The 24398-nt window shown below is 51.8% G+C and overlaps 2 protein-coding genes across 3 annotated transcripts in view; one reads left to right on the forward strand and one right to left on the reverse strand.

Moving 5' to 3' along the window:
* Positions 1 to 144: 144 nt before the first annotated feature.
* LOC146751921 (uncharacterized) lies at positions 145 to 10502 on the reverse strand. Of its 2 annotated transcripts, none has more exons than XM_085533395.1 (7): positions 10468 to 10502; positions 9853 to 9890; positions 8473 to 8519; positions 7218 to 7363; positions 4604 to 4679; positions 4420 to 4501; positions 145 to 280 (listed from the first exon to the last, which is right to left on the reverse strand). In XM_085533395.1, the coding sequence occupies exons 1-7, from the start codon at positions 10471 to 10473 to the stop codon at positions 229 to 231; spliced, it is 447 nt and encodes a 148-aa protein (XP_085389521.1). In that variant the 5' UTR covers positions 10474 to 10502; the 3' UTR covers positions 145 to 228. The 2 variants fall into 2 exon arrangements, with proteins under 2 accessions (XP_085389521.1, XP_085389520.1); XM_085533394.1 differs by lacking the exon at positions 145 to 280 and adding an exon at positions 584 to 654.
* Positions 10503 to 10898: 396 nt separating this feature from the next.
* The window catches only part of LIN37 (lin-37 DREAM MuvB core complex component), a 31364-nt gene continuing 17864 nt past the window's right edge, over positions 10899 to 24398 (forward strand). The window contains exons 1-6 of the mRNA XM_085533393.1: positions 10899 to 10952; positions 13444 to 13499; positions 19132 to 19207; positions 22066 to 22116; positions 22270 to 22299; positions 23887 to 23972. Of these exons, the coding sequence (XP_085389519.1) occupies positions 13466 to 13499; positions 19132 to 19207; positions 22066 to 22116; positions 22270 to 22299; positions 23887 to 23972 (277 nt within the window). The 5' untranslated portion in view covers positions 10899 to 10952; positions 13444 to 13465. The remainder of the gene's footprint in view (positions 10953 to 13443; positions 13500 to 19131; positions 19208 to 22065; positions 22117 to 22269; positions 22300 to 23886; positions 23973 to 24398) is intronic.

A 24398-nucleotide genomic window follows, 5' to 3' on the forward strand; every position in this document is an offset into this window, starting at 1 on the left:
GGGGGGAGGGGGGTCCCAATTAAACCCTATGGGAGACAGTGAGTCCCAATGGGACCCTATGAGGGGGGGGACCCCAATCGAGGCCTATGTTGGGGTCTCAATGGGTCCCCAATTTAAAGCCCCCTCCCCATAATTAAACCCCCCCCCCCAATTAAATTAAATCCCCCCCCCCCCAATTTCCGGTACCTCCGTATCGTGGCCTCATGGAGCTGTTCATTGAGCCCCATTTCATCCCGGGCCCAACGCTGCAGCTCCGCCTCCAGCGCCGCCATCTTGGATCCTGAGGTAAAAAGGAGGCGGGACAAGATGGCGGCGGGCGGGAAAATCAAACAAAATGGCGGCGGGCGGGAAAAGGAAAGGGGGAGGGAAAATGGCGGCGGTGGCGCGCGGAGCATGATGGGAAGGGTGAGAGGCGGGGCAAGATGGCGGCGTGCGGGAAAGGAAACAAAATGGCGGCGTTGGCAAGGGGGCGTGGCTTAAACCGGAAGTGTAGCGCAAAGGCTGTTGGGAAATGTAGTCCCATGGGGCAGCCGCCATTTTGGAAGCCATTTTTGGGGTGAAAAAAGGCGAAATGAGGCAAAAATGGGGCGGGATGTTTAATGGGGGTGTAACAGGGCGGAGGGGGAGGAGGCGGCCAGCAGCAAATCCACGGAGCTGAGGGAATAAAGGGGGGAAATGGAGCTTATGGGGCTGCCCCACACTTATGGGTCAGCCCCACACTTATGGGGCAGAGCACACTTATGGGGCAGCCCCACACTTGTGGGTCACAGCCCACTTATGGGGCAGACCTCACTTATGGGTCAGAGCCCATTTATGGGGCAGACCCACACTTATGGGTCAGCCCCACACTTATGGGGCAGCCCCACACTTATGGGGCAGAGCCCACTTATAGGGCAGCCCCACACTTATGGGTCAGAACCCACTTATGGGGCAGAGCCCACTTATGGGGCAGACCCCACTTATGGGTCAGCCCCACACTTAAGGGTCAGAAGCCACTTATGGGGCAGACCCACACTTATGGGTCAGAGCCCATTTATGGGGCAGACCCACACTTATGGGTCAGACCCACACTTATGGGGCAGACCCCACTTATGGGGCAGACCCCCACTTATGGGGCAGGCCCCACTTATGGGGCAGACCCCACTTATGGGGCAGATCCCACTTATGGGGCAGCCCTCACTTATGGGGCAGCCCCACACTTATGGGGCAGACCCCACTTATGGGTCAGACCCACACTTATGGGGCAGACCCACACTTGGGGGTTGGACCCACACTTATGGGGCAGACCTCACTTATGGGTCAGTCCCCACTTATGGGGCAGAGCCCATTTATGGGGCAGACCCACACTTATGGGGCAGAGCCCACTTATGGGGCAGCCCCACACTTGTGGGTCACAGCCCACTTATGGGGCAGACCCACACTTATGGGGCAGGCCCCACTTATGGGGCAGACCCCACTTATAGGGCAGCCCCACACTTATGGGGCAGAGCCCACTTATGGGGCAGACCCACACTTGTGGGTCAGCCCCACACTTATGGGGCAGAGCCCACTTATGGGGCAGTCCCCACTTATGGGTCAGAGCCCATTTATGGGGCAGACCCACACTTATGGGGCAGAGCCCACTTATGGGTCAGACCCACACTTATGGGGCAGACCCACACTTGGGGGTTGGACCCACACTTATGGGGCAGACCTCACTTATGGGTCAGTCCCCACTTATGGGGCAGACCCACACTTATGGGGCAGAGCACACTTATGGGGCAGCCCCACACTTGTGGGTCACAGCCCACTTATGGGGCAGACCTCACTTATGGGGCAGACCCACACTTATGGGGCAGGCCCCACTTATGGGTCAGAGCCCACTTATAGGGCAGCTCCACACTTATGGGGCAGACCCCACTTATGGGGCAGACCCACACTTATGGGTCAGACCCACACTTATGGGGCAGACCCCACTTATGGGGCAGACCCACACTTATGGGGCAGACCCCACTTATGGGGCAGCCCCCACTTATGGGGCAGACCCACACTTATGGGGCAGCCCCCGCTTATGGGGCAGCCCCACACTTATGGGGCAGCCCCACACTTATGGGGCAGAGCCCACTTATGGGGCAGCCCCACACTTAAGGGTCAGAACCCACTTATGGGGCAGACCCACACTTATGGGGCAGGCCCCACTTATGGGTCAGAGCCCACTTATAGGGCAGCTCCACACTTATGGGGCAGACCCCACTTATGGGGCAGACCCACACTTATGGGGCAGACCCCACTTATGGGGCAGCCCCCACTTATGGGGCAGACCCACACTTATGGGGCAGCCCCCGCTTATGGGGCAGCCCCACACTTATGGGGCAGCCCCACACTTATGGGGCAGAGCCCACTTATGGGGCAGCCCCACACTTAAGGGTCAGAACCCACTTATGGGGCAGACCCACACTTATGGGGCAGGCCCCACTTATGGGTCAGAGCCCACTTATAGGGCAGCTCCACACTTATGGGGCAGACCCCACTTATGGGGCAGACCCACACTTATGGGTCAGACCCACACTTATGGGGCAGACCCCACTTATGGGGCAGACCCACACTTATGGGGCAGACCCCACTTATGGGGCAGACCCACACTTATGGGGCAGACCCACACTTATGGGGCAGCCCCCGCTTATGGGGCAGCCCCACACTTATGGGGCAGCCCCACACTTATGGGGCAGAGCCCACTTATGGGGCAGCCCCACACTTAAGGGTCAGAACCCACTTATGGGGCAGACCCACACTTATGGGGCAGACCCCACACTTAAGGGTCAGAACCCACTTATGGGGCAGACCCCACTTATGGGGCAGCCCCACACTTATGGGGCCAGAGCCTACTTATGGGGCAGACCCACACTTATGGGGCAGTCCCCACTTATGGGTCAGAGCCCACTTATAGGGCAGCTCCACACTTATGGGGCAGACCCCACTTATGGGGCAGACCCACACTTATGGGTCAGACCCACACTTATGGGGCAGACCCCACTTATGGGGCAGACCCACACTTATGGGGCAGACCCCACTTATGGGGCAGACCCACACTTATGGGGCAGACCCACACTTATGGGGCAGCCCCCGCTTATGGGGCAGCCCCACACTTATGGGGCAGCCCCACACTTATGGGGCAGAGCCCACTTATGGGGCAGCCCCACACTTAAGGGTCAGAACCCACTTATGGGGCAGACCCACACTTATGGGGCAGACCCCACACTTAAGGGTCAGAACCCACTTATGGGGCAGACCCCACTTATGGGGCAGCCCCACACTTATGGGGCCAGAGCCTACTTATGGGGCAGACCCACACTTATGGGGCAGTCCCCACTTATGGGTCAGAGCCCATTTATGGGTCAGTCCCCACTTATGGGTCAGACACACACTTATGGGGCAGACCCACACTTGGGGGTTGGACCCACACTTATGGGGCAGACCTCACTTATGGGGCAGAGCCCATTTATGGGTCAGCCCCACACTTATGGGGCAGACCCCACTTATGGGTCAGCCCCACACTTATGGGCCAGAGCCTACTTATGGGGCAGACCCACACTTATGGGGCAGACCCACACTTATGGGGCAGACCCACACTTATGGGGCAGGCCCCACTTATGGGTCAGACCCCACTTATAGGGCAGCTCCACACTTATGGGGCAGACCCCAATTATGGGGCAGGCCCCACACTTGGGGGTCAGACCCACACTTATGGGGCAGAGCCCACTTATGGGTCAGACTCCACTTATGGGGCAGCCCCCCACCGCCCCACACTTATGGGGTCAGAGCCCACTTATGGGGCAGCCCCACACTTGTGGGTCAGACCCACACTTATGGGGCAGAGCCCACTTATGGGTCAGACCCCACACTTATGGGGCAGCCCCACACTTATGGGGCAGAGCCCACTTATGGGGCAGACCTCACTTATGGGGCAGACCCACACTTATGGGGCAGGCCCCACTTATGGGTCAGAGCCCATTTATGGGTCAGTCCCCACTTATGGGTCAGACACACACTTATGGGGCAGAGCCCACTTATGGGGCAGACCCACACTTATGGGGCAGACCTCACTTATGGGGCAGACCCACACTTATGGGGCAGGCCCCACTTATGGGTCAGAGCCCACTTATGGGGCAGCCCCCACTTATGGGTCAGCCCCACACTTAAGGGTCAGAACCCACTTATGGGGCAGACCCACACTTATGGGTCAGAGCCCATTTATGGGTCAGCCCCACACTTGTGGGTCAGCCCCACACTTATGGGGCAGACCCCACTTATGGGTCAGACCCACACTTATGGGGCAGACCCACACTTGGGGGTTGGACCCACACTTATGGGGTCAGAGCCCACTTATGGGTCAGCCCCACACTTATGGGTCAGCCCCACACTTATGGGGCAGCCCCCCACCTCAGCATCCCCTTCAGTCTCCGCCGTCTCTCCCTCATCCCCCTCAGCACCGCGTCGTCCGCCGCCTCCTCCTCATCCGAATCTATGGGGCAGAGCAGACGTGGGTCAGCACATGTGGGGCTGCCCCATAAGTGTGGGGCTGACCCCCAAGTGTGGGGCTGCCCCATAAGTGCTCTGTTCTCACCCAGCGCTTCCTGCAGCAGTTCGATGGCGGCCGCTTTCTGCCCCATGGCGCAGCCCCACGGCGATGGAGGGAGGTCCTGCCCCATAGAAACACATTGAGCTACGGCTCTGCCCCATAGACACACAGCTCAGCCCCATAGATCCACATCCCAGCCCCATAGATCCCCATTCCAGCCCCATAGATCCACATCCCAGCCCCATAGATCCTTCAGCCCCATAGATCCACATCCCAGCCCCATAGATCCCCATCCCAGCCCCATAGATCTACATCCCAGCCCCATAGATCCACATCCCAGCCCCATAGATCCTTCAGCCCCATAGATCCACATCCCAGCCCCATAGATCCACATCTCAGCCCCATAGATCCACAACCCAGCCCCATAGATCCCTCAGCCCCATAGATCCACATCCCAGCCCCATAGATCCTTCAGCCCCATAGATCCACATCCCAGCCCCATAGATCTACATCCCACCCCATAGATCCCTCAGCCCCATAGATCCACATTCCAGCCCCATAGATCTACATCCCAGCCCCATAGATCCTTCAGCCCCATAGATCCACATCCCAGCCCCATAGATCAGCACCTCAGCCCCATAGATCCACATCTCAGCCCCATAGATCCCCATCTCAGCCCCATAGATCCCCATCCGAGCCCCATAGATCCCCATCTCAGCCCCATAGATCCACATCCCAGCCCCATAGATCCCCATCTCAGCCCCATAGATCCCCATCCCAGCCCCATAGATCCACATCCCAGCCCCATAGATCTACATCCCAGCCCCATAGATCCACATCCCAGCCCCATAGATCCACATCTCAGCCCCATAGATCCACATCCCAGCCCCATAGATCCCTCAGCCCCATAGATCCACATCTCAGCCCCATAGATCCACATCCCAGCCCCATAGATCCCCATCCCAGCCCCATAGACCCCCATCTCAGCCCCATAGATCCACATCCCAGCCCCATAGATCCACATCCCAGCCCCATAGATCCCTCAGCCCCATAGATCCACATCCCAGCCCCATAGATCCCTCAGCCCCATAGATCCACATCCCAGCCCCATAGATCCCTCAGCCCCATAGATCCCCATCCCAGCCCCATAGATCCCTCAGCCCCATAGATCCCCATCCCAGCCCCATAGATCCACATCTCAGCCCCATAGATCTACATCCCACCCCATAGATCCTCATCCCAGCCCCATAGATCCACATCTCAGCCCCATAGATCCCCATCTCAGCCCCATAGATCCCTCAACCCCATAGATCCCCATCCCAGCCCCAAAGATCCCCATCTCAGCCCCATAGATCCACATCCCAGCCCCATAGATCCCCATCCCAGCCCCATAGATCCCCATCCCAGCCCCATAGATCCACATCTCAGCCCCATAGATCCCCATCCCAGCCCCATAGATCCACATCCCAGCCCCATAGATCCTTCAGCCCCATAGATCCACATCCCAGCCCCATAGATCCCCATCCCAGCCCCATAGATCCCCATCCCAGCCCCATAGATCCCCATCCCAGCCCCATAGATCCACATCCCAGCCCCATAGATCCCCATCTCAGCCCCATAGATCCACATCCCAGCCCCATAGATCCCTCAACCCCATAGATCCCCATCCCAGCCCCATAGATCCCCATCCCAGCCCCATAGATCCACATCCCAGCCCCATAGATCCCTCAGCCCCATAGATCCACATCCCAGCCCATAGATCCACATCCCACCCCATAGATCCCCATCCCAGCCCCATAGACCCACATCCCAGCCCCATAGATCCCCATCCCAGCCCCATAGACCCACAACCCAGCCCCACAGATCCCTCAGCCCCATAGATCCACATCCCAGCCCCATAGATCCCCATCCCAGCCCCATAGATCCCCATCCCAGCCCCATAGACCCCCATCCCAGCCCCATAGATCCACATCCCAGCCCCATAGATCCACATCCCAGCCCCATAGACCCACATCCCAGCCCCATAGATCCCTCAGCCCCATAGATCCACATCCCAGCCCCATAGATCCACATCCCAGCCCCATAGATCCACATCCCAGCCCCATAGACCCACATCCCAGCCCCATAGATCCACATCCCAGCCCCATAGATCCCTCAGCCCCATAGATCCACATCCCAGCCCCATAGATCCACATCCCAGCCCCATAGATCCCTCAGCCCCATAGATCCACATCCCAGCCCCATAGATCCCTCAGCCCCATAGATCCCCATCTCAGCCCCATAGATCCACATCCCAGCCCCATAGATCCACATCCCAGCCCCATAGATCCACATCCCAGCCCCATAGATCCCCATCTCAGCCCCATAGATCTACATCCCAGCCCCATAGATCCCTCAGCCCCATAGATCCACATCCCAGCCCCATAGATCCCCATCCCAGCCCCATAGATCCACATCCCAGCCCCATAGATCCCCATCCCAGCCCCATAGACCCCTCAGCCCCATAGATCCACATCCCAGCCCCATAGATCCACATCCCAGCCCCATAGATCCACATCCCAGCCCCATAGATCCACATCCCAGCCCCATAGATCCACCCCTCCCTTAAGCCCCGCCCCCATCCCTTATCCCCGCCCCCTTTGTAGCCCCGCCCTCTCACCGCCTCATCCGATTGGCTCCTCCTCCTTGCTGACGTCACAGGGGGCGGAGCTTCGGCCAGTCCCCGCCTCCTATTGGCTCTCCATTGCTGCAATGGATCCAAGCTCCACCCACCACCCTGCAGGCCACGCCCACAAGGGGGCGGGGCTTAAACGAGAAGGGGCGTGGTCAGAGCGGGTGATTTCCATATAAGGCAATGAGGGCGGAGCCAGGACAAGCCCCGCCCCCCAATCATTCCAAATATGGTAATGGATATGTGAAGCCCCGCCCCCTATTGATGGTTCCATATAAGGTAATGGGGGCGTGGCCAAAGCAAAGGCCCGCCCCCCAATCATTCCATATAAGGTAATTGGGAGGGTGAAGCCCCGCCCCCCCCCCCCCTTGTTGATTCCATATAAGGTAATGTGGGCGTGGCCAAGCCAAGCCCCACCCCCAATCATTCCATATATGGTAATAGGGGAGGGTGAAGCCCCGCCCCCTTAGCTCTCATTCCATATATGGTAATGGAGGTGTGGCCAAAGCAAAGCCCCACCCCCTATCATTCCATATATGGTAATAAGGGTGGGTGAAGCCCCGCCCCCTCAGCTGTCATTCCATATATAGTAATAGGGGTGGGTGAAGCCCCGCCCTCCCAGTGTTAGTTCCATATATGGTATGGGGGCGTGGCCAAAGCCAAGCCCCGCCCCCAATCATTCCATATAAGGTAAAGGGAGGGTGAAGCCCCGCCCCTCAGTGTTGATTCCATATAAGGTAATGTGGGTGGAGCCAAGCCAAGCCCCGCCCCCTTATCATTCCATATAAGGTAATAGGAGGCTGAAGCCCCACCCCCTGTCATTCCATATAAGGTAATAGGGGTGGGTGAAGCCCCGCCCTCCCAGTGTTAGTTCCATATATGGTAATGGAGGCGTGGCCAAAGCAAAGCCCCGCCCCTATCATTCCATATATGGTAATAGGGGTGGGTGAAGCCCCGCCCCTCAGCTCTCATTCCATATATGGTAATGGAGGCGTGGCCAAAGCCAAGCCCCGCCCCCAATCATTCCATATAAGGTAATGGGGCATGAAGCCCCACCCTCAGTGTTCCATATATGGTGATGTGGGCGTGGCCTAATGGAATATCTAATTTGTTCTTCCATATATGGCAATGTGGGTGTGGCCAGTCTCTGTTATTCCATATATATGGCAATGTGGGCGTGGCCAAGCTAAGCCCCGCCCACCCCACCCTCCCATTGGCTGTAATGGAGGGGGCGTGGCCTTACCTGAGTGGGTCTGGGGGGTCCGTGGGTGTTGGTTCAGCACAGCTTCGCTATGGGGCAGAGTGGGGGGGTTATGGGGCAGCTATGGGGTCATAGGGCACTTATGGGGCACATATAGGGCAGCTATGGGGTCTACAGGGCACTTATGGGGCACATATAGGGCAGCTATGGGGTCATAGGGCACTTATGGGGCACATATAGGGCAGCTATGGGGTCATAGGGCACTTATGGGGCACATATAGGGCAGCTATGGGGTCATAGGGCACTTATGGGGCACATATAGGGCAGCTATGGGGTCATAGGGCACTTATGGGGCACATATAGGGCAGCTATGGGGTCATAGGGCACTTATGGGGCACATATAGGGCAGCTATGGGGTCTACAGGGCACTTATGGGGCACATATAGGGCAGCTATGGGGCCTACAGGGCACTTATGGGGCACATATAGGGCAGCTATGGGGTCATAGGGCACTTATGGGGCACATATAGGGCAGCTATGGGGCCTACAGGGCACTTATGGGGCACATATAGGGCAGCTATGGGGTCATAGGGCACTTATGGGGCACATATAGGGCAGCTATGGGGTCTACAGGGCACTTATGGGGCACATATAGGGCAGCTATGGGGTCTACAGGGTACTTATGGGGCAGCTATGGGGCCAACAGCTCACTTCAGGGGGAGCTATGGGGGCTATGGGGCAACTATGGGGCAGTTTGGGGTATTCTAAGGCAGCTATGGGGCACATAGTTCACTTATGGGGCGGATATGAGGCAGCTATGGGGTCATAGGGCACTTATGGGGCACATATAGGGCAGCTATGGGGTCAACAGCTCACTTAAGGGGTAGCTATAGGGGCTATAGGGCAGTTATGGTGCAGTTTGGGGTCTTCTAAGGCAGTTATGGGGCACATAGCTCACTTATGGGGCAGATATGGGGTGGTTATGGGGATTATAGGGCACTTAAAGGGTTGATATGGGGCCCATTGATCACTTGTGGGTCACATATAGGGCAGTTATGGGGTCAAGAGCTCACTTAGGGGGCAGTTATGGGGACTAGAGGGCATTTATGGGGCAGCTATGGGGTATCCATAGGGCAACTATGGGGAGTCGATGGGGCAACTATGGGGTATCTATAGGGCAGCTATGGGGTGTCTATGGGGTATCTATGGGGCAGCTATGGGGTGGCTATGGGGTGTCTATGGGGCAGCTATGGGGTATCTATGGGGCAGCTATGGGGTGTCTATGGGGCACCTATGGGGTCTCTAAGGGGTCCCTATGGGTCTCAATGGATCTCAATGGATCCCTATGGGGTGTCTATGGGGCAGCTATAGGGTGTCTATGGGGCAGCTATGGGGTCTCTATGGGGCGCTATGGGGCCCTCACCTCCTCCTCAGCAGCGCCGCCGTTCTCTCTTGTAGCCCCTATGGGACAGAAGCGATGTAGAATGGGGGGCTCTGGGCCCCATAGCGCCCCATAGCCCCCATAGAGCCCCATAGCGCCCCATAGCCCCCATAGAGCCCCATAGCGCCCCACAGAACCCCATAGAGCCCCATAGAAACCCATAGCGCCCCATAGAGCCCCATAGAACCCCATAGAGCCCCATAGGGCCCCATGGCGCCCCATAGAACACCATAGAGCCCCATACAGCCCCATAAAGCCCCATAGCACCCCATAGAGCCCCATAGCGCCCCATAGCGCCCCATAGAGCCCCATAGAGACCCATAGCGCCCCCATAGCGCCCCATAGAGCCCCACAGAGCCCCATAGAGCCCCACAGAGCCCCATAGCGCCCCCATAGCGCCCCATAGAGCCCCCATAGGACCCCATAGCGCCCCATAGCGCCCCATAGAGCCCCATAGAACCCCATAGAGCCCCATAGCGCCCCATAGAGACCCATAGAACCCCAAAGCGCCCCATAGAGCCCCATAGAACCCCACAGAGACCCATAGAGACCCATAGAGACCCCATAGCGCCCCATAGAGCCCCATAGCGACCCCACCTCCATCCAACCCCTATGAGGGACGCAGCCAAAATGGCGCCCGCCCCAACATGGCGCCCGCGCCCCTCCCACCCAGAGGAAGAGACGGGTGTTGATTGGTTGTCGGTTGTGATGGACGCGGCGGGTGGCCAATGGGAAGGCGGAGTGAGTGGCGGGATGGTTGAAAGAGAAAGCTCCGCCTTCCCGTGTGGAGATGAGAGCGGTGATTGGTTAGGGTGAAGAGATGGACGCGGTAAGCAGCCAATGGAAAGGTGCAATGTGTTACGCCCCGCCTTCTAAACAACAGCTCGTGCTCCGATTGGCTAAAAGGTAAAACGGACGTGAGCAGAGACCAATGGGTAAAAGGCAGCGATGTCCCGCCCTCTGAACGCGGACTCTGGTGCCGATTGGCTGTCAGCCTGACGGACGGGGCAAGCGACCAATGAGAGAGCGAGGAGACGAGCTGAGGAGGCGGCGCGCGAGGCGGGAGACGCGACGGGAGGGAGGTGAAAAATGGGGGAGAATGGGGAAAAAACGGGCAAAAATGGGGGAAATGAGGCAAAAATGGGGGGTTTGGGGGGTTTAATGGGGTTTTATGGGGCTCTATGGGGTTTAATAGGGCTCTATGGGGTTAAATAGGGTTCTATGGGGTTTAATAAGGTTTTATGGGGCTCTATGGGGTTTAATAGGGCTCTATGGGTCTCTATGGGGTTCTGTGGGGTCCCTATGAGGCTCTATGGGGTTTAATAGGGTTCTATGGGTCTCTATGGGTCTCTATGAGGTTCTATGGGGCTCTATGGGGTTCTATAGAGTTCTATGGGGTTTAATAGGGTTCTATGGGGCTCTATGAGGTTCTATGGGGCTCTATAGAGTTCTATGGGGTTTAATAGGGCTCTGTGGGGCTCTATGGGGTTCTATGGGGTTTAATAGGGTTCTATGGGTCTCTATAGGGTTCTATGGGTCTCTATGGGATTCTATAGGGCTCTATGGGGTTCTGTGGGGTTTAATAGAGTTCTGTGGGGTTTAATAGGTTTCTATGGGGCTTTATAGGTCTCTATGGGGTTTAATAGGGCTCTATGGGTCTCTATGGGGTTCTATGGGTCTCTATGGGGTTCTATAGGGTTTTATGGGGTTCTATGGGGCTCTATGGGGCTTAATAGGGTTCTATGGAACTCTATAGGGTTCTATGGGTCTCTATGGGGTTCTATAGGGCTCTATGGGGTTCTGTAGGGCTCTATGGGGTTTAATAGGGCTCTGTGGGGCTCTATGGGGTTCTATGGGGTTTAATAGGGTTCTATGGGGCTCTATAGGGTTCTATGGGTCTCTATGGGGTTCTATAGGGCTCTATGGGGTTCTGTGGGGTTTAATAGGGCTCTATGGGGCTTTATAGGTCTCTCTGGGGTTTAATAAGGCTCTATGGGATTCTATGGGGCTCTATGGGGTTCTGTGGTGGCTCTATGGGGTCTCTATGGGGTTTAATGGGGCTCTGTGGGATTCTATGGGGTTCTATGGGGCTCTATAGGGTTCTATGGGACTCTATGGGTTTCTATGGGGTTTAATAGGGTTCTATGGGGTTCTATGGGGCTCTATGGGATTCTATGGGGTTCTATAGGGCTCTATGGGGTTTAATAGGGCTCTGTGGGGCTCTATGGGGTTTAATAGGGTTCTATGGGGCTCTATAGGGTTCTATGGGGTTCTATGGAGTTCTATGGGGTTTAATAGGGTTCTGTGGGGTTTTATGGGGTTCTATGGGTCTCTATGGGGTTCTATGGGGTTTAATAGGGTTCTGTGGGGCTCTATAGGGCTCTATGGGGTTCTGTGGGGTTTAATAGGGTTCTATGGGGTCTCTATGGGGTTCTATGGGGTTTAATAGGGCTCTATGGGGCTCTATGGGGTTCTATGGGGTTTAATAGGGCTCTATGGGGCTCTATGGGGTTCTATGGGGTTTAATAGGGCTCTATGGGGCTCTATAGGGTTCTATGGGACTCTATGGGTCTCTATGGGGTTTAATAGGGCTCTATGGGGCTCTATAGGGTTCTGTGGGACTCTATGGGTCTCTATGGGGTTTAATAGGGCTCTATGGGGTTTAATAGGGCTCTATGGGGTTTAATAGGGCTCTATGGGGTTTAATAGGGTTCTATGGGGTTTAATAGGGTTCTATGGGTCTCTATGGGGTTTAATAGGGCTCTATGGGGTTCTGTGGGGTTTAATAGGGCTCTATGGGGTTCTGTGGGGTTTAATGGGGTTCTATGGGATTTAATAGGGCTCTATGGGGCTCTGTGGGGCCCTATGGGGTTCTATGGGGTTTAATAGGGCTCTGTGGGGTTTAATAGGGTTCTTTGGGGTTCTATGGGATTTAATAGGGCTCTATGGGGTTCTGTGGGGCTCTGTGAGGATTAATGGGGCTCTATGGGGTTTAATGGGGCTCTATAGGGCTCTAGGGGGTTCTATGGGACTCTATGGGGTTCTATAGGGTTCTATGGGACTCTATGGGGTTCTATAGGGTTCTATGGGACTCTATGGGGTTCTATGGGATTCTATGGGGCTCTATAAGGTTCTATGGGGTCTCTGTGGGGTCTTTATGGGTCTCTGTGGCGTTCTGTGGGGTGTCTATGGGGCTCTATGGGGTTTAATAGGGTTCTATGGGGTTTAATAGGGTTCTATGGGGTTTAATAGAGTTCAATGGGGCTCTATGGGGTTCAATAGGGCTCTATGGGGTTTAATAGGATTCTGTGGGGTTCTATAGGGTTCTATAGGACTCAATGAGGCTCTATGGGGTTTAATAGGGTTCTATGAGTCTCTATTGGGGTTCTGTGGGGTTTCTATGGGTCTCTGTGGGTCTCTATGTGTCTCTACGGGTCCCTATGTGTCTCTATGGATCCCTATGTATTTCTATGGTTCCCTATGGGTCTCTATGGGAACCTATGGGTCCCTATGGGTCTCTATGGGTCCCTATAGGTCCTTATATGTCTCTATGTGTTTCTATGGGGTTTTTAGGTCCCATCCCCCACACGCCGCCATGTTGTCCCTGAAGGTGAAGGTGGAGAAACCAGGTGAGTAATTAACATCGTAATTAACATCTTAATTAACACAATTAATTAACACAGACTTAATTAACACTGATTAACCCCAAGAAATCCCCTAATTTCCGCCATTTTGAGCCCAATTTCCGCCATTTTGAGCCCAATTTCTTCCTTTTTGGGCCTAATTTCTTCCATTTTGGGTCCATTTCCTCCCATTTTGGGTCAATTTCCTCCATTTTGGGCCCAATTTCTGCCATTTTAAGCCCAATTTCCTCCATTTTGGGGCCCATTTTTGTCAATTTTGGGTCCATTTCCCCCCATTTTAGGCCCAATTTCCCCCATTTTGGGTCCATTTCTTCCAATTTTGGGCCCAATTTCCACCATTTTGGGTCCATTTCTGCCATTTTGGGCCCATTTTTGATCAATTTTGGCTCAATTTCCACCATTTTGGGTCAATTTTCTCCAATTTTGGGTCAATTTCCTCCATTTTGGGCCCAAATTCCTCTTTTTTGGGCCTAATTTCCACCATTTGGGTCCAATTTCCCCCATTTTAGGCCCAAATTCCTCCATTTTGGGTCAATTTCCTTCAATTTTGGGTCCAATTTCTGCCATTTTTGGTCCAATTTCCTTCAATTTTGGGCCCAATTTCCTCCATTTTAGGCCCAATTTCCTCCATTTTGAGCCCAATTTCCTCCATTTTGGGCCTAATTTCCCCCATTTGGGTCCAATTTCCCCCATTTTGGGCCCAAATTCCTCCATTTTAGGCCAAATTTCCCCCATTTTGGGCCCTTTTTTGACCATTTTTGGTCCATTTCCTCCATTTTGGGCTCAATTTCCGCCATTTTGAGCCTAATTTCTGCCATTTTGGGTCCATTTCCCCCATTTTGGGCCCAATTTCCACCATTTTGGGTCAATTTCCTTCAATTTTGGGCCCAATTTCCCCCCATTTTAGGCCCAAATTCCTCCATTTTGGGCCCAATTTCCACCATTTTGGGTCCATTTCCCCCATTTTAGGCCCAATTTCCTCCATTTTGGGTCAATTTTCTCCAATTTTGGGTCCATTTCCCCCCATTTTGGGCCTAATTTCCACCATTTTGGGCCCAAATTCCTCCATTTTTGGATCCAATTTCCACCATTTTGGTCCCAATTTCCTCCTATTTGGGCCCATTTTTGACCATTTTTGGGTCCAATTTCCACCATTTTGGGTCAATTTCCTTCAATTTTGGGCCCAATTTCAACCCATTTTAGGCCCAAATTCCTCCATTTTGGCCCCAATTTCCTCCTTTTTGGTCCCATTTTCTCTCATTTTGGGTCAATTTCCTTCAATTTTGGGCCCAATTTCCTCCATTTTGGGACCAAATTCCTCCATTTTGGGCCCATTTTTGTCAATTTTGGGTCAATTTCCTCCAATTTTGGGCCCAATTTCCGCCATTTTGGGTCCATTTCTCCCCATTTTGGGCCCAATTTCCTCCAATTTTGGGCCCAATTTCCACCATTTTGGGTCTAATTTCCTCCATTTTGGGCTCATTTCCCCCCATTTTTGGCCTAATTTCCAGCATTTTAGGCCTAATTTCCTCCATTTTGGGTCAATTTCCTTCAATTTTGGTCCCATTTCCCCCCATTTTAGGCCCAAATTCTGCCATTTTGGTTCAATTTCCTCCATTTTGGCCCCAATTTCCTCTTTTTTGGTCCCATTTTCTCTCATTTTGGGTCAATTTCCTTCAATTTTGGGCCCAAATTCCTCCATTTTAGGCCCAATTTCCCCCATTTTGGGCCCAATTTCCTCCATTTTAGGCCTAATTTCCCCCATTTTGGGCCCAATTTCCACCATTTTGGGTCAATTTCCACCCATTTTAGGCCCATTTTGGGTCCAAATTCCTCCATTTTGGGTCTAAATTCCTCCATTTTTAGGCCCAATTTCCACCATTTAGGCCCAATTTCCCCTATTTTGGGTCCAATTTCCTCCATTTTAGGTCCATTTCTTCCAATTTTTGGCCCAATTTCCACCATTTTGGGTCTAATTTCCTCCATTTTGAGCCCAAATTCCTCCATTTTGGGTCCAATTTCCACCATTTTGGGTCAATTTCCTTCAATTTTGGGTCCAAATTCCTCTATTTTGGGCTCAATTTCCACCATTTTGGGTCCAATTTCCACCATTTTTGGGTCCAATTTCCACCATTTTGGGTCAATTTCCTTCAATTTTGGGCCCAATTTCCCCCATTTTAGGCCTAATTTCCTCCTTTTTGGTCCCAAATTCCTCTTTTTTGGGTCCATTTTTGTCAATTTTGGGCCCAATTTCCACCACTTTGGGCCCAAATTCCTCCATTTTTGGGTCCAATTTCCACCATTTTGGGTCAATTTCCTTCAATTTTGGGCCCAATTTCCCCCATTTTAGGCCCAATTTCCACCATTTTGGGCCTAATTTCCTCCTTTTTGGTCCCAGATTCCTCTTTTTTGGGTCCATTTTTGTCAATTTTGGGTCAATTTCCTCCATTTTTTGGCCCAATTTCCCCCATTTTGGGTCAATTTCCTTCAATTTTGGGCCCAATTTCCCCCATTTTGGGCCCAATTTCCCCCATTTTGGGCCCAATTTCCCCCATTTTGGGTCAATTTCCTCCAATTTTGGGTCCATTTCCCCCCATTTTGGTTCAATTTCCCCCATTTTTGGGCCCAATTTCCACCATTTTGGGCCCAAATTCCTCCTATTTGGGCCCAATTTCCACCATTTTGGGTCAATTTCCTTCAATTTTGGGTCCAATTTCCACCATTTTGGGTCCAATTTCCTTCGTTTTGGGGCCCATTTCCCCCCATTTTGGGCCTAATTTCCTCCTTTTTGGTCCCAAATTCCTCTTTTTTGGGCCCATTTTTGTCAATTTTGGGTCCAATTTCCACCATTTTGGGTCAATTTCCTTCAATTTTGGGTCCAATTTCCCCCCATTTGGGCCCATTTTTGACCATTTTTGGGCCCATTTCCTTCAGTTTTGGGCCCAATTTCCACCATTTTGGGTCTATTTCCTCCTTTTTTGGCCCCATTTCCCCCCATTTTGGCCTAATTTCCTCCTTTTTGGTCCCAAATTCCTCTTTTTTGGGTCCATTTTTGTCAATTTTGGGCCTAATTTCCACCATTTTGGGTCCATTTCCTCCATTTTTTGGCCCAAATTCCTCCATTTTGGGTCAATTTCCTTCAATTTTGGTCCCATTTCCCCCCATTTTAGGCCCAAATTCCGCCATTTTGGCTCAATTTCCTCCATTTTGGGTCCAATTTCCACCATTTTGGGCCTAATTTCCTCCATTTTGGGCCCAATTTCCTCCATTTTAGGTCCAATTTCCACCATTTTGGGTCTAATTTCCTCCATTTTGAGCCCAAATTCCTCCATTTTGGGCCCAATTTCCACCATTTTGGGTCAATTTCCTCCAATTTTGGGTCCAATTTCCTCCATTTTTAGGCCCAATTTCCAACATTTTGGGTCCATTTCCTTCAATTTTGGGCCCAATTTCCACATTTTGAGCCCATTTCCTCCATTTTTAGGCCCAATTTCCTCCAATTTTGGGTCTATTTCCTCCATTTTGGGCCCAAATTCTGCCATTTTGGGTCCAATTTCCACCATTTTGGGTCAATTTCCTTCAATTTTGGGCCCAATTTCCCCCCATTGTAGGCCCAATTTCCCCCATTTTGGGCCTAATTTCCACCATTTTGGGCCCCAATTCCTCCTTTTTGGGCCCATTTTTGTCAATTTTGGGTCAATTTCCTCCAATTTTGGGCCCAAATTCCTCTTTTTTGGGCCCAATTTCCACCATTTTGGGTCAATTTCCCCCATTTTAGGCCCAAATTCCGCCATTTTGGGTCAATTTCCCCCCATTTTGGGTCCATTTCCTCCATTTTTGGGTCCAATTTCCACCATTTTGGGTCAATTTCCTTCAATTTTGGGCCCAGTTTCCTCCATTTGGGTCCCAAATTCCTCTTTTTTGGGTCCATTTTTGTCAATTTTGGGTCTATTTCTGCCATTTTGGGTCAATTTCCCCCCATTTTAGGCCCATTTTGGGACCAAATTCCTCCATTTTGGGTCCATTTCTTCCAATTTTGGGCCCAAATTCCTCTTTTTGGGTCCATTTTTGTCAATTTTGGGCCCAATTTCCACCACTTTGGGTCAATTTCCTCCATTTTTAGGCCCAATTTCCAACATTTTGGGTCCATTTCCTTCAATTTTGGGCCCAATTTCCACATTTTGAGCCCATTTCCTCCATTTTTAGGCCCAATTTCCCCCACTTTGGGTCAATTTCCTCCAATTTTGGGTCAATTTCCCCCCATTTTAGGCCCATTTTGGGTCCAATTTCCTCCATTTTTACGCCCAATTTCCCCCCATTTTAGGCTTAATTTCCTCCTTTTTGGGTCAAATTCCTCCATTTTGGGTCAATTTCCTTCAATTTTGGGTCCAATTTCTGCCATTTTTGGTCCAATTTCCTTCAATTTTGGTCCTATTTCCCCCCATTTTGGGCCCAATTTCCACCATTTTGGCCCCAATTTCCTCCTTTTTGGTCCCATTTTCTCTCATTTTGGGTCAATTTCCTTCAATTTTGGGCCCAATTTCCCCCATTTTGGTCCCAATTTCCTCCTTTTTGGGCCCATTTTTCTCCTATTTGGGCCCATTTTTGACCATTTTTGGCCCAATTTCCACCTTTTTGGGTCAATTTCCTTCAATTTTGGGTCTATTTCTGCCATTTTGGGTCCATTTTCCCCCATTTTAGGCCCATTTGGGGTCCAAATTCCTCCATTTTGGGCCCAATTTCCACCATTTTGGGTCAATTTCCTTCAATTTTGGGCCCAATTTCCCCCATTTTAGGCCCAAATTCCTCCATTTTGGGTCCAATTTCCACCATTTTGGGCCCATTTCCCCCCATTTTGGGCCCAAATTCCTCCTATTTGGGCCCATTTTTGACCATTTTTGGTCTCAATTTCCACCATTTTGGGCCTAATTTCCACCATTTTGGGTCAATTTCCTTCAATTTTGGGTCTATTTCTGCCATTTTGGGTCAATTACCCCCCATTTTAGGCCCATTTTGGGTCCAAATTCCTCCATTTTGGGTCTAAATTCCTCCATTTTGAACCCAATTTCCGGCATTTTGGGCCTAATTTCCTCCATTTTGGGTCAATTTCCTTCAATTTTGGGTCTATTTCCTCCATTTTGGGTCCAATTTCCCCCATTTTAGGCCCAATTTCCCCCATTTTGGGTCCATTTCTTCCAATTTTGGGCCTAATTTCCCCCATTTTGGGTCAATTTCCTTCAATTTTGGGTCTATTTCTGCCATTTTGGGTCAATTTCCCCCCATTTTAGGCCCATTTTAGGCCCAATTTCCTCCATTTTGGGTCAATTTCCTTCAATTTTGGGCCTAATTTCCACCATTTTGGTTCAATTTCCTCCATTTTGGGTCAATTTCCTCCATTTTTTGGCCCAAATTCCTCCATTTTGGGTCAATTTCCTTCAATTTTGGGCCCAATTTCCCCCATTTTAGGCCCAAATTCCACCATTTTGGCCCCAATTTCCTCCATTTTGGTCCCATTTTGGGTCCATTTCCCCCATTTTGACTCTTTTCCCTCCCCTCCCTAATACAAAACTTCCCATTTTTCCCTATTTTTGCCCAAATTTGGCCTTTTTTGACCCAGATTTAGAGGCGACGTCAGCAAGGAGCCGCTTGGACGCGGTGCTGCAGGGTCTATTGGAGCGCAATGAGGGAGATAGGTGAGGATTTTGGGCTAAAAAAGGGCGATTTTGGGGTCTTTTGGGGTCCATCTTATATGGGGGGGATCAGTGGGATCTGGAGACCCCAAAACTGGGCTGAAAATGGTCAATTTTGGGTCAAAATGGAGGGATTTGGGGACTGAAAATGGGGGGAAATCAATGAGGTTTTGGGGTGGATTTGGGGTTTTTTGGGGGTCAAATATGGGGTTTTTGGGGTCTTCCTTATATGGGGGGGGTCAGTGGGATCTGGAGACCCCAAAAAGGTCCTTTTTGAGCCCAAAATTGGGCTGAAAATGGTCAATTTTGGGGTGAAATAGAGGGATTTGGAGACTGAAAATGGGGGGCAATTTTGGGGTGGATTTGGGGGATTTTGGGGTCAAATATGGGACATTTTAGGGTCAAATATGGAGTTTTTTGGGGTCTTTCTTATATGGGGGGGTTAATAGGGTGGGCTGACCCCAAAAAGGTCCTTTTTTACCCCCAAATTGGGGTGAAAATGGTCAATTTTGGGGCAAAATGGACTGAAAATGGGGGGAATTCAATGGGATTTTGGGGTCAAATATGGGGTTTTTGGGGTCAGATATGGGGTTTTTGGGGTCTTTATGGGGTCCTCCTTATATGGGGGAGTCAATGGGATCTGGAGACCCCAAAAAGGTCCTTTTTGACCCCAAAATTGGGCTGAAAATGGTCAATTTTGGGTCAAAACGGAGGGATTTGGGGACTGAAAATGGGGGGAAATCAGTGGGATTTTGGGGTGGATTTGGGGCATTTTGGGGTCAAATATGGGGTTTTTGGGGTCTTTTTGGGGTCTTTCTTATATGGGGGGGATCAGTGGGATCTGGAGACCCCAAAAAGGTCCTTTTTGAGCCCAAAATTGGGCTGAAAATGGTCAATTTTGGGGCAAAATGGAGGGATTTGGGGACTGAAAATGGGGGGAAATCAATGGGATTTTGGGGTGGATTTGGGGCATTTTGGGGTCAAATATGGGGTTTTTGGGGTCTTTATGGGGTCTTTCTTATATGGGGGGGGGTCTATAGGGTGGAATGACCCCAAAAAGATCCTTTTTGACCCCAAAACTGGGCTGAAAATGGTCAATTTTGGGGCGAAATGGACTGAAAATGGGGGGAAATCAATGGGATTTTGGGGTGGATTTGGGGGTTTTTGGGGTCAAATATGGGGTTTTTGGGGTCTTTATGGGGTCTTCCTTAAAGGGGGGGGGGTCTATAGGGTGGAATGACCCCAAAAAGGTCCTTTTTGACCCCAAAATTGGGGTGAAAATGGTCAATTTTGGGGCAAAATGGAGGCATTTGGGGACTGAAAATGGGGGGAAATCAGTGGGATTTTGGGGTGGATTTGGGTTTTTTTGGGGGTCAAATATGGGGGTTTTGGGGTCTTTATAGGTTTCTCCTTATATAGGGGGGGTCAGTGGGATCTGGAGTCCCCAAAAAGGTCCTTTTTGACCCCAAAATTGGGCTGAAAATGGTCAATTTTGGGGCAAAATGGACTGAAAATAGGGGGGGAAATCAATGGGATTTTGGGGTGGATTTGGGGCATTTTGGGGTCAAATATGGGGTTTTTGGGGTCTTTATGGGGTCTTCCTTATATGGGGGGGTCTATAGGGTGGGCTGACCCCAAAAAGGTCCTTTTTGACCCCAAAATTGGGGTGAAAATGGTCAATTTTGGGTCAAAATGGAGGGATTTGGGGACTGAAAATGGGGGGAAATCAATGGGATTTTGGGGTCAAATATGGGGTTTTTGGGGTCAGATATGGGGTATTTGGGGTCTTTATGGGGTCTTCCTTAAAGGGGGGGGTCTATAGGGTGGGCTGACCCCAAAACGGTCCTTTTTTACCCTAAAATTGGGGTGAAAATGGTCATTTTTGGGGTGAAATGGGGGGGAAATCAATGAGATTTTGGGGTGGATTTGGGGTTTTTTTGGGGTCAGATATGGGGTTTTGGGGGTCAGATATGGGGTATTTGGGGTCTTTTTGGGGTCTTTCTTATATGGGGGGGTCTATAGGGTGGAATGACCCCAAAAAAGTCCTTTTTGAGCCCAAAATTGGGCTGAAAATGGTCAATTTTGGGGCAAAATGGACTGAAAATGGGGGAAATCAATGGGATTTTATGGGGTTTTTGGGGTCAGATATGGGGTATTTGGGGTCTTTATGGGGTCTTTCTTATATGGGGGGGATCAGTGGGATCTGGAGACCCCAAAAAGGTCCTTTTTGAGCCCAAAATTGGGCTGAAAATGGTCAATTTTGGGTCAAAATGGAGGGATTTGGGGACTGAAAATGGGGGGAAATCAATGGGATTTTGGGGTCAAATATGGGGTTTTTGGGGTCAAATATGGGGGTTTTGGGGTCTTTATGGGGTCTTCCTTATATGGGGGGGGGTCTATAGGGTGGGTTGACCCCAAAATGGTCCTTTTTGACCCCAAAATTGGGCTGAAAATGGTCAATTTTGGGTAAAAATGGAGGGACTTGGGGACTGAAAATGGGGGGAAATCAATGGGTTTTTGGGGTCAAATATGGGGTTTTTGGGGTCAGATATGGGGTATTTGGGGTCTTTATGGGGTCTTCCTTATATGGGGGGGGTCTATAGGGTGGGCTGACCCCAAAAAGGTCCTTTTTGACCCCAAAATTGGGCTGAAAATGGTCAATTTTGGGGTGAAATGGAGGAATTTGGGGACTGAAATTGGGGGGAAATCAATGGGATTTTGGGGTGGATTTGGGGCTTTTTGGGGTCAAATATGGGAATTTTGGGGTCTTTATGGGGTCTTCCTTATATGGGGGGGGTCTATAGGGTGGGCTGACCCCAAAAAGCTCCTTTTTGACCCCAAAAATCCCCCCTTTCTTATAGGGAAGCCCTGGAGGACGATGCTGGCAAAGCAGGAGGCGACTCGATCCCAAAGTGAGCCCCAAAATGGCCCTTTTTGACCCCAAAAAACCCCTCTGACCCCATAAGTGACCCTATAGGACCCTATAGGACCCTATAGGGTTTGTATGGACCCTATAATGGGGTCTATGGGGTTTATAATGGTTTCCAATTGGGGCTGGTTTATAGGGCCGCCTCACCCAGCGCCACTGGAAAGAGGTAATGGGGGTTAATGGGGTTAATGGGGTTATGGGGGTTATGGGGTGGGATATGGGGTTAATGGGGTTATGGGGTGGGATATGGGGTGGGATATGGGGTTAATGGGGTTATAGGGTGGGTTATGGGGTTATGGGGTGGGTTATGGGGTTAATGGTGTTAATGGGGGTTATGGGGTTATGGGGTGGTATATGGGGTTAATGGGGTTATGGGGTGGGATATGGGGGTTATGGTGTTAATGGGGTTATAGGGTGGGATATGGGGTTATGGGGTTAATGGGGTTAATGGGGTTATAGGGTGGGATATGGGGTTATGGGGTTAATGGGGTTATAGGGTGGGTTATGGGGTTATGGGGTGGGATATGGGGTTATGGGGTTAATGGGGGTTAATGGTGTTAATGGGGTTATAGGGTGGGTTATGGGGTTATGGGGTTAATGGGGTTATAGGGTGGGATATGGGGTTAATGGGGTTAATGGGGGTTAATGGGGTTATGGGGTGAGATATGGGGTTAATGGGGTTATGGGGTGGGATATGGGGTTATGGGGTGGGTTATGGGGTGGGATATGGGGTTATAGGGTGGGTTATGGGGTTATGGGGTGGGATATGGGGTTATGGGGTGGGTTATGGGGTGGGATATGGGGTTAATGGGGTTATAGGGTGGGATATGGGGTTAATGGGGTTATGGGGTTTATGGGATATGGGGTGGGATATGGGGTTAATGGGGTTATGGGGTGGGATATGGGGTTATGGGGTGGGATATGGGGTTATAGGGTGGGTTATGGGGTTAATGGTGTTAATGGGGGTTATGGGGTGGGATATGGGGTTAATGGGGTTATGGGGTGGGATATGGGGTTAATGGGGTTATAGGGTGGGTTATGGGGTTATAGGGTGGGTTATGGGGTTATGGGGTTAATGGGGTTATAGGGTGGGTTATGGGGTTGTGGGGTGGGTTATGGGGGGTTTATGGGGTTAATGGGGTTTATGGTGTTATGGGGTGGAATTATGGCGTTGTTTAGGGGATTATAGTGGGGTTATGGGGCAGGTTATGGGGTTTATGGGGTTATGGGGTGCGTTATGGGGTGGGATTATAGGGGAGTTTATAGGGTTATGGTTGGGCTTATCATGTTTATAGGGTTATGGGGTCTATGGGGTGGGTTCATGGGGTTAAGAGGCAGACCCACACTTATGGGGCAGCCCCCCCACTTATGGGGCAGACCCACACTTATGGGGCAGCCACACACTTATGGGGCAGACCCACACTTATGGGGCAGACCCCACTTATGGGGCAGACCCTCACTTATGGGGCAGACCCACACTTATGGGGCAGCCCCACACTTATGGGGCAGCCCCCACTTATGGGGCAGACCCACACTTATGGGGCAGTCCCACACTTATGGGGCAGCCCCCCACTTATGGGGCAGCCCCACACTTATGGGGCAGCCCCCCCACTTATGGGGCAGCCCCCACTTATGGGTCAGACCCACACTTAATGGGCAGCCCCCACTTATGGGGCAGTCCCACACTTATGGGGCAGACCCACACTTATGGGGCAGACCCACACTTATGGGGCAGCCCCATTTCTCCCCATAGATCGTCCCGCCGGTTCCCCCCCCACCGGAGGAAGAAACGACGTGAGGCCGAAGAGGGGCAGCCCGAGCCCCCCCTGCACAGACACAGTCAGTTCTATGGGGCTGCCCCACACTTATGGGGCTGGGGGTCTCACTTGTGGGGCTGGGGGTCTCACTTGTGGGGCTGAGGGTCTCTCTGTGGGGCTGGGGGTCTGATCTATGGGGCCGGAGGTCACACTTGTGGGGCTGCCCCACACTTATGGGGCTGGGGGTCTTACTTATGGGGCTGGGGGTCTCACTTGTGGGGCTGGGGGCTAACTTATGGGGCTGGGGGCTCACTTATGGGGCTGGGGGTCTCACTTGTGGGGCTTGAAGTCTCACTTATGGGGCTGGGGGTCTGATCTATGGGGCTGGAGGTCTCACATGTGGGGCTGGGGGTCTCACTTATGGGGCTGGAGGTCTGATCTATGGGGCCGGAGGTCTCACTTGTGGGGCTGCCCCACACTTATGGGGCTGGGGGTCTCACTTATGGGG

This window comes from Coturnix japonica, unplaced genomic scaffold (genome assembly GCF_054131305.1).
Source record: "Coturnix japonica strain WE unplaced genomic scaffold, WE-NBRP24 Scf060, whole genome shotgun sequence".
Classification (NCBI taxonomy): domain Eukaryota; kingdom Metazoa; phylum Chordata; class Aves; order Galliformes; family Phasianidae; genus Coturnix; species Coturnix japonica.

What these genes read in the sequence shown, in the direction of transcription:
- LOC146751921 (XM_085533394.1), bottom strand. An exon ending in GGAGCCAATCGGATGAGGCG is followed by an intron (nt 4,680 to 7,217) that starts GTGAGAGGGCGG and finishes TCTATGGGGCAG; the next exon opens with GACCTCCCTCCATCGCCGTG. An exon ending in ACTGCTGCAGGAAGCGCTGG is followed by an intron (nt 4,502 to 4,603) that starts GTGAGAACAGAG and finishes TCTGCCCCATAG; the next exon opens with ATTCGGATGAGGAGGAGGCG.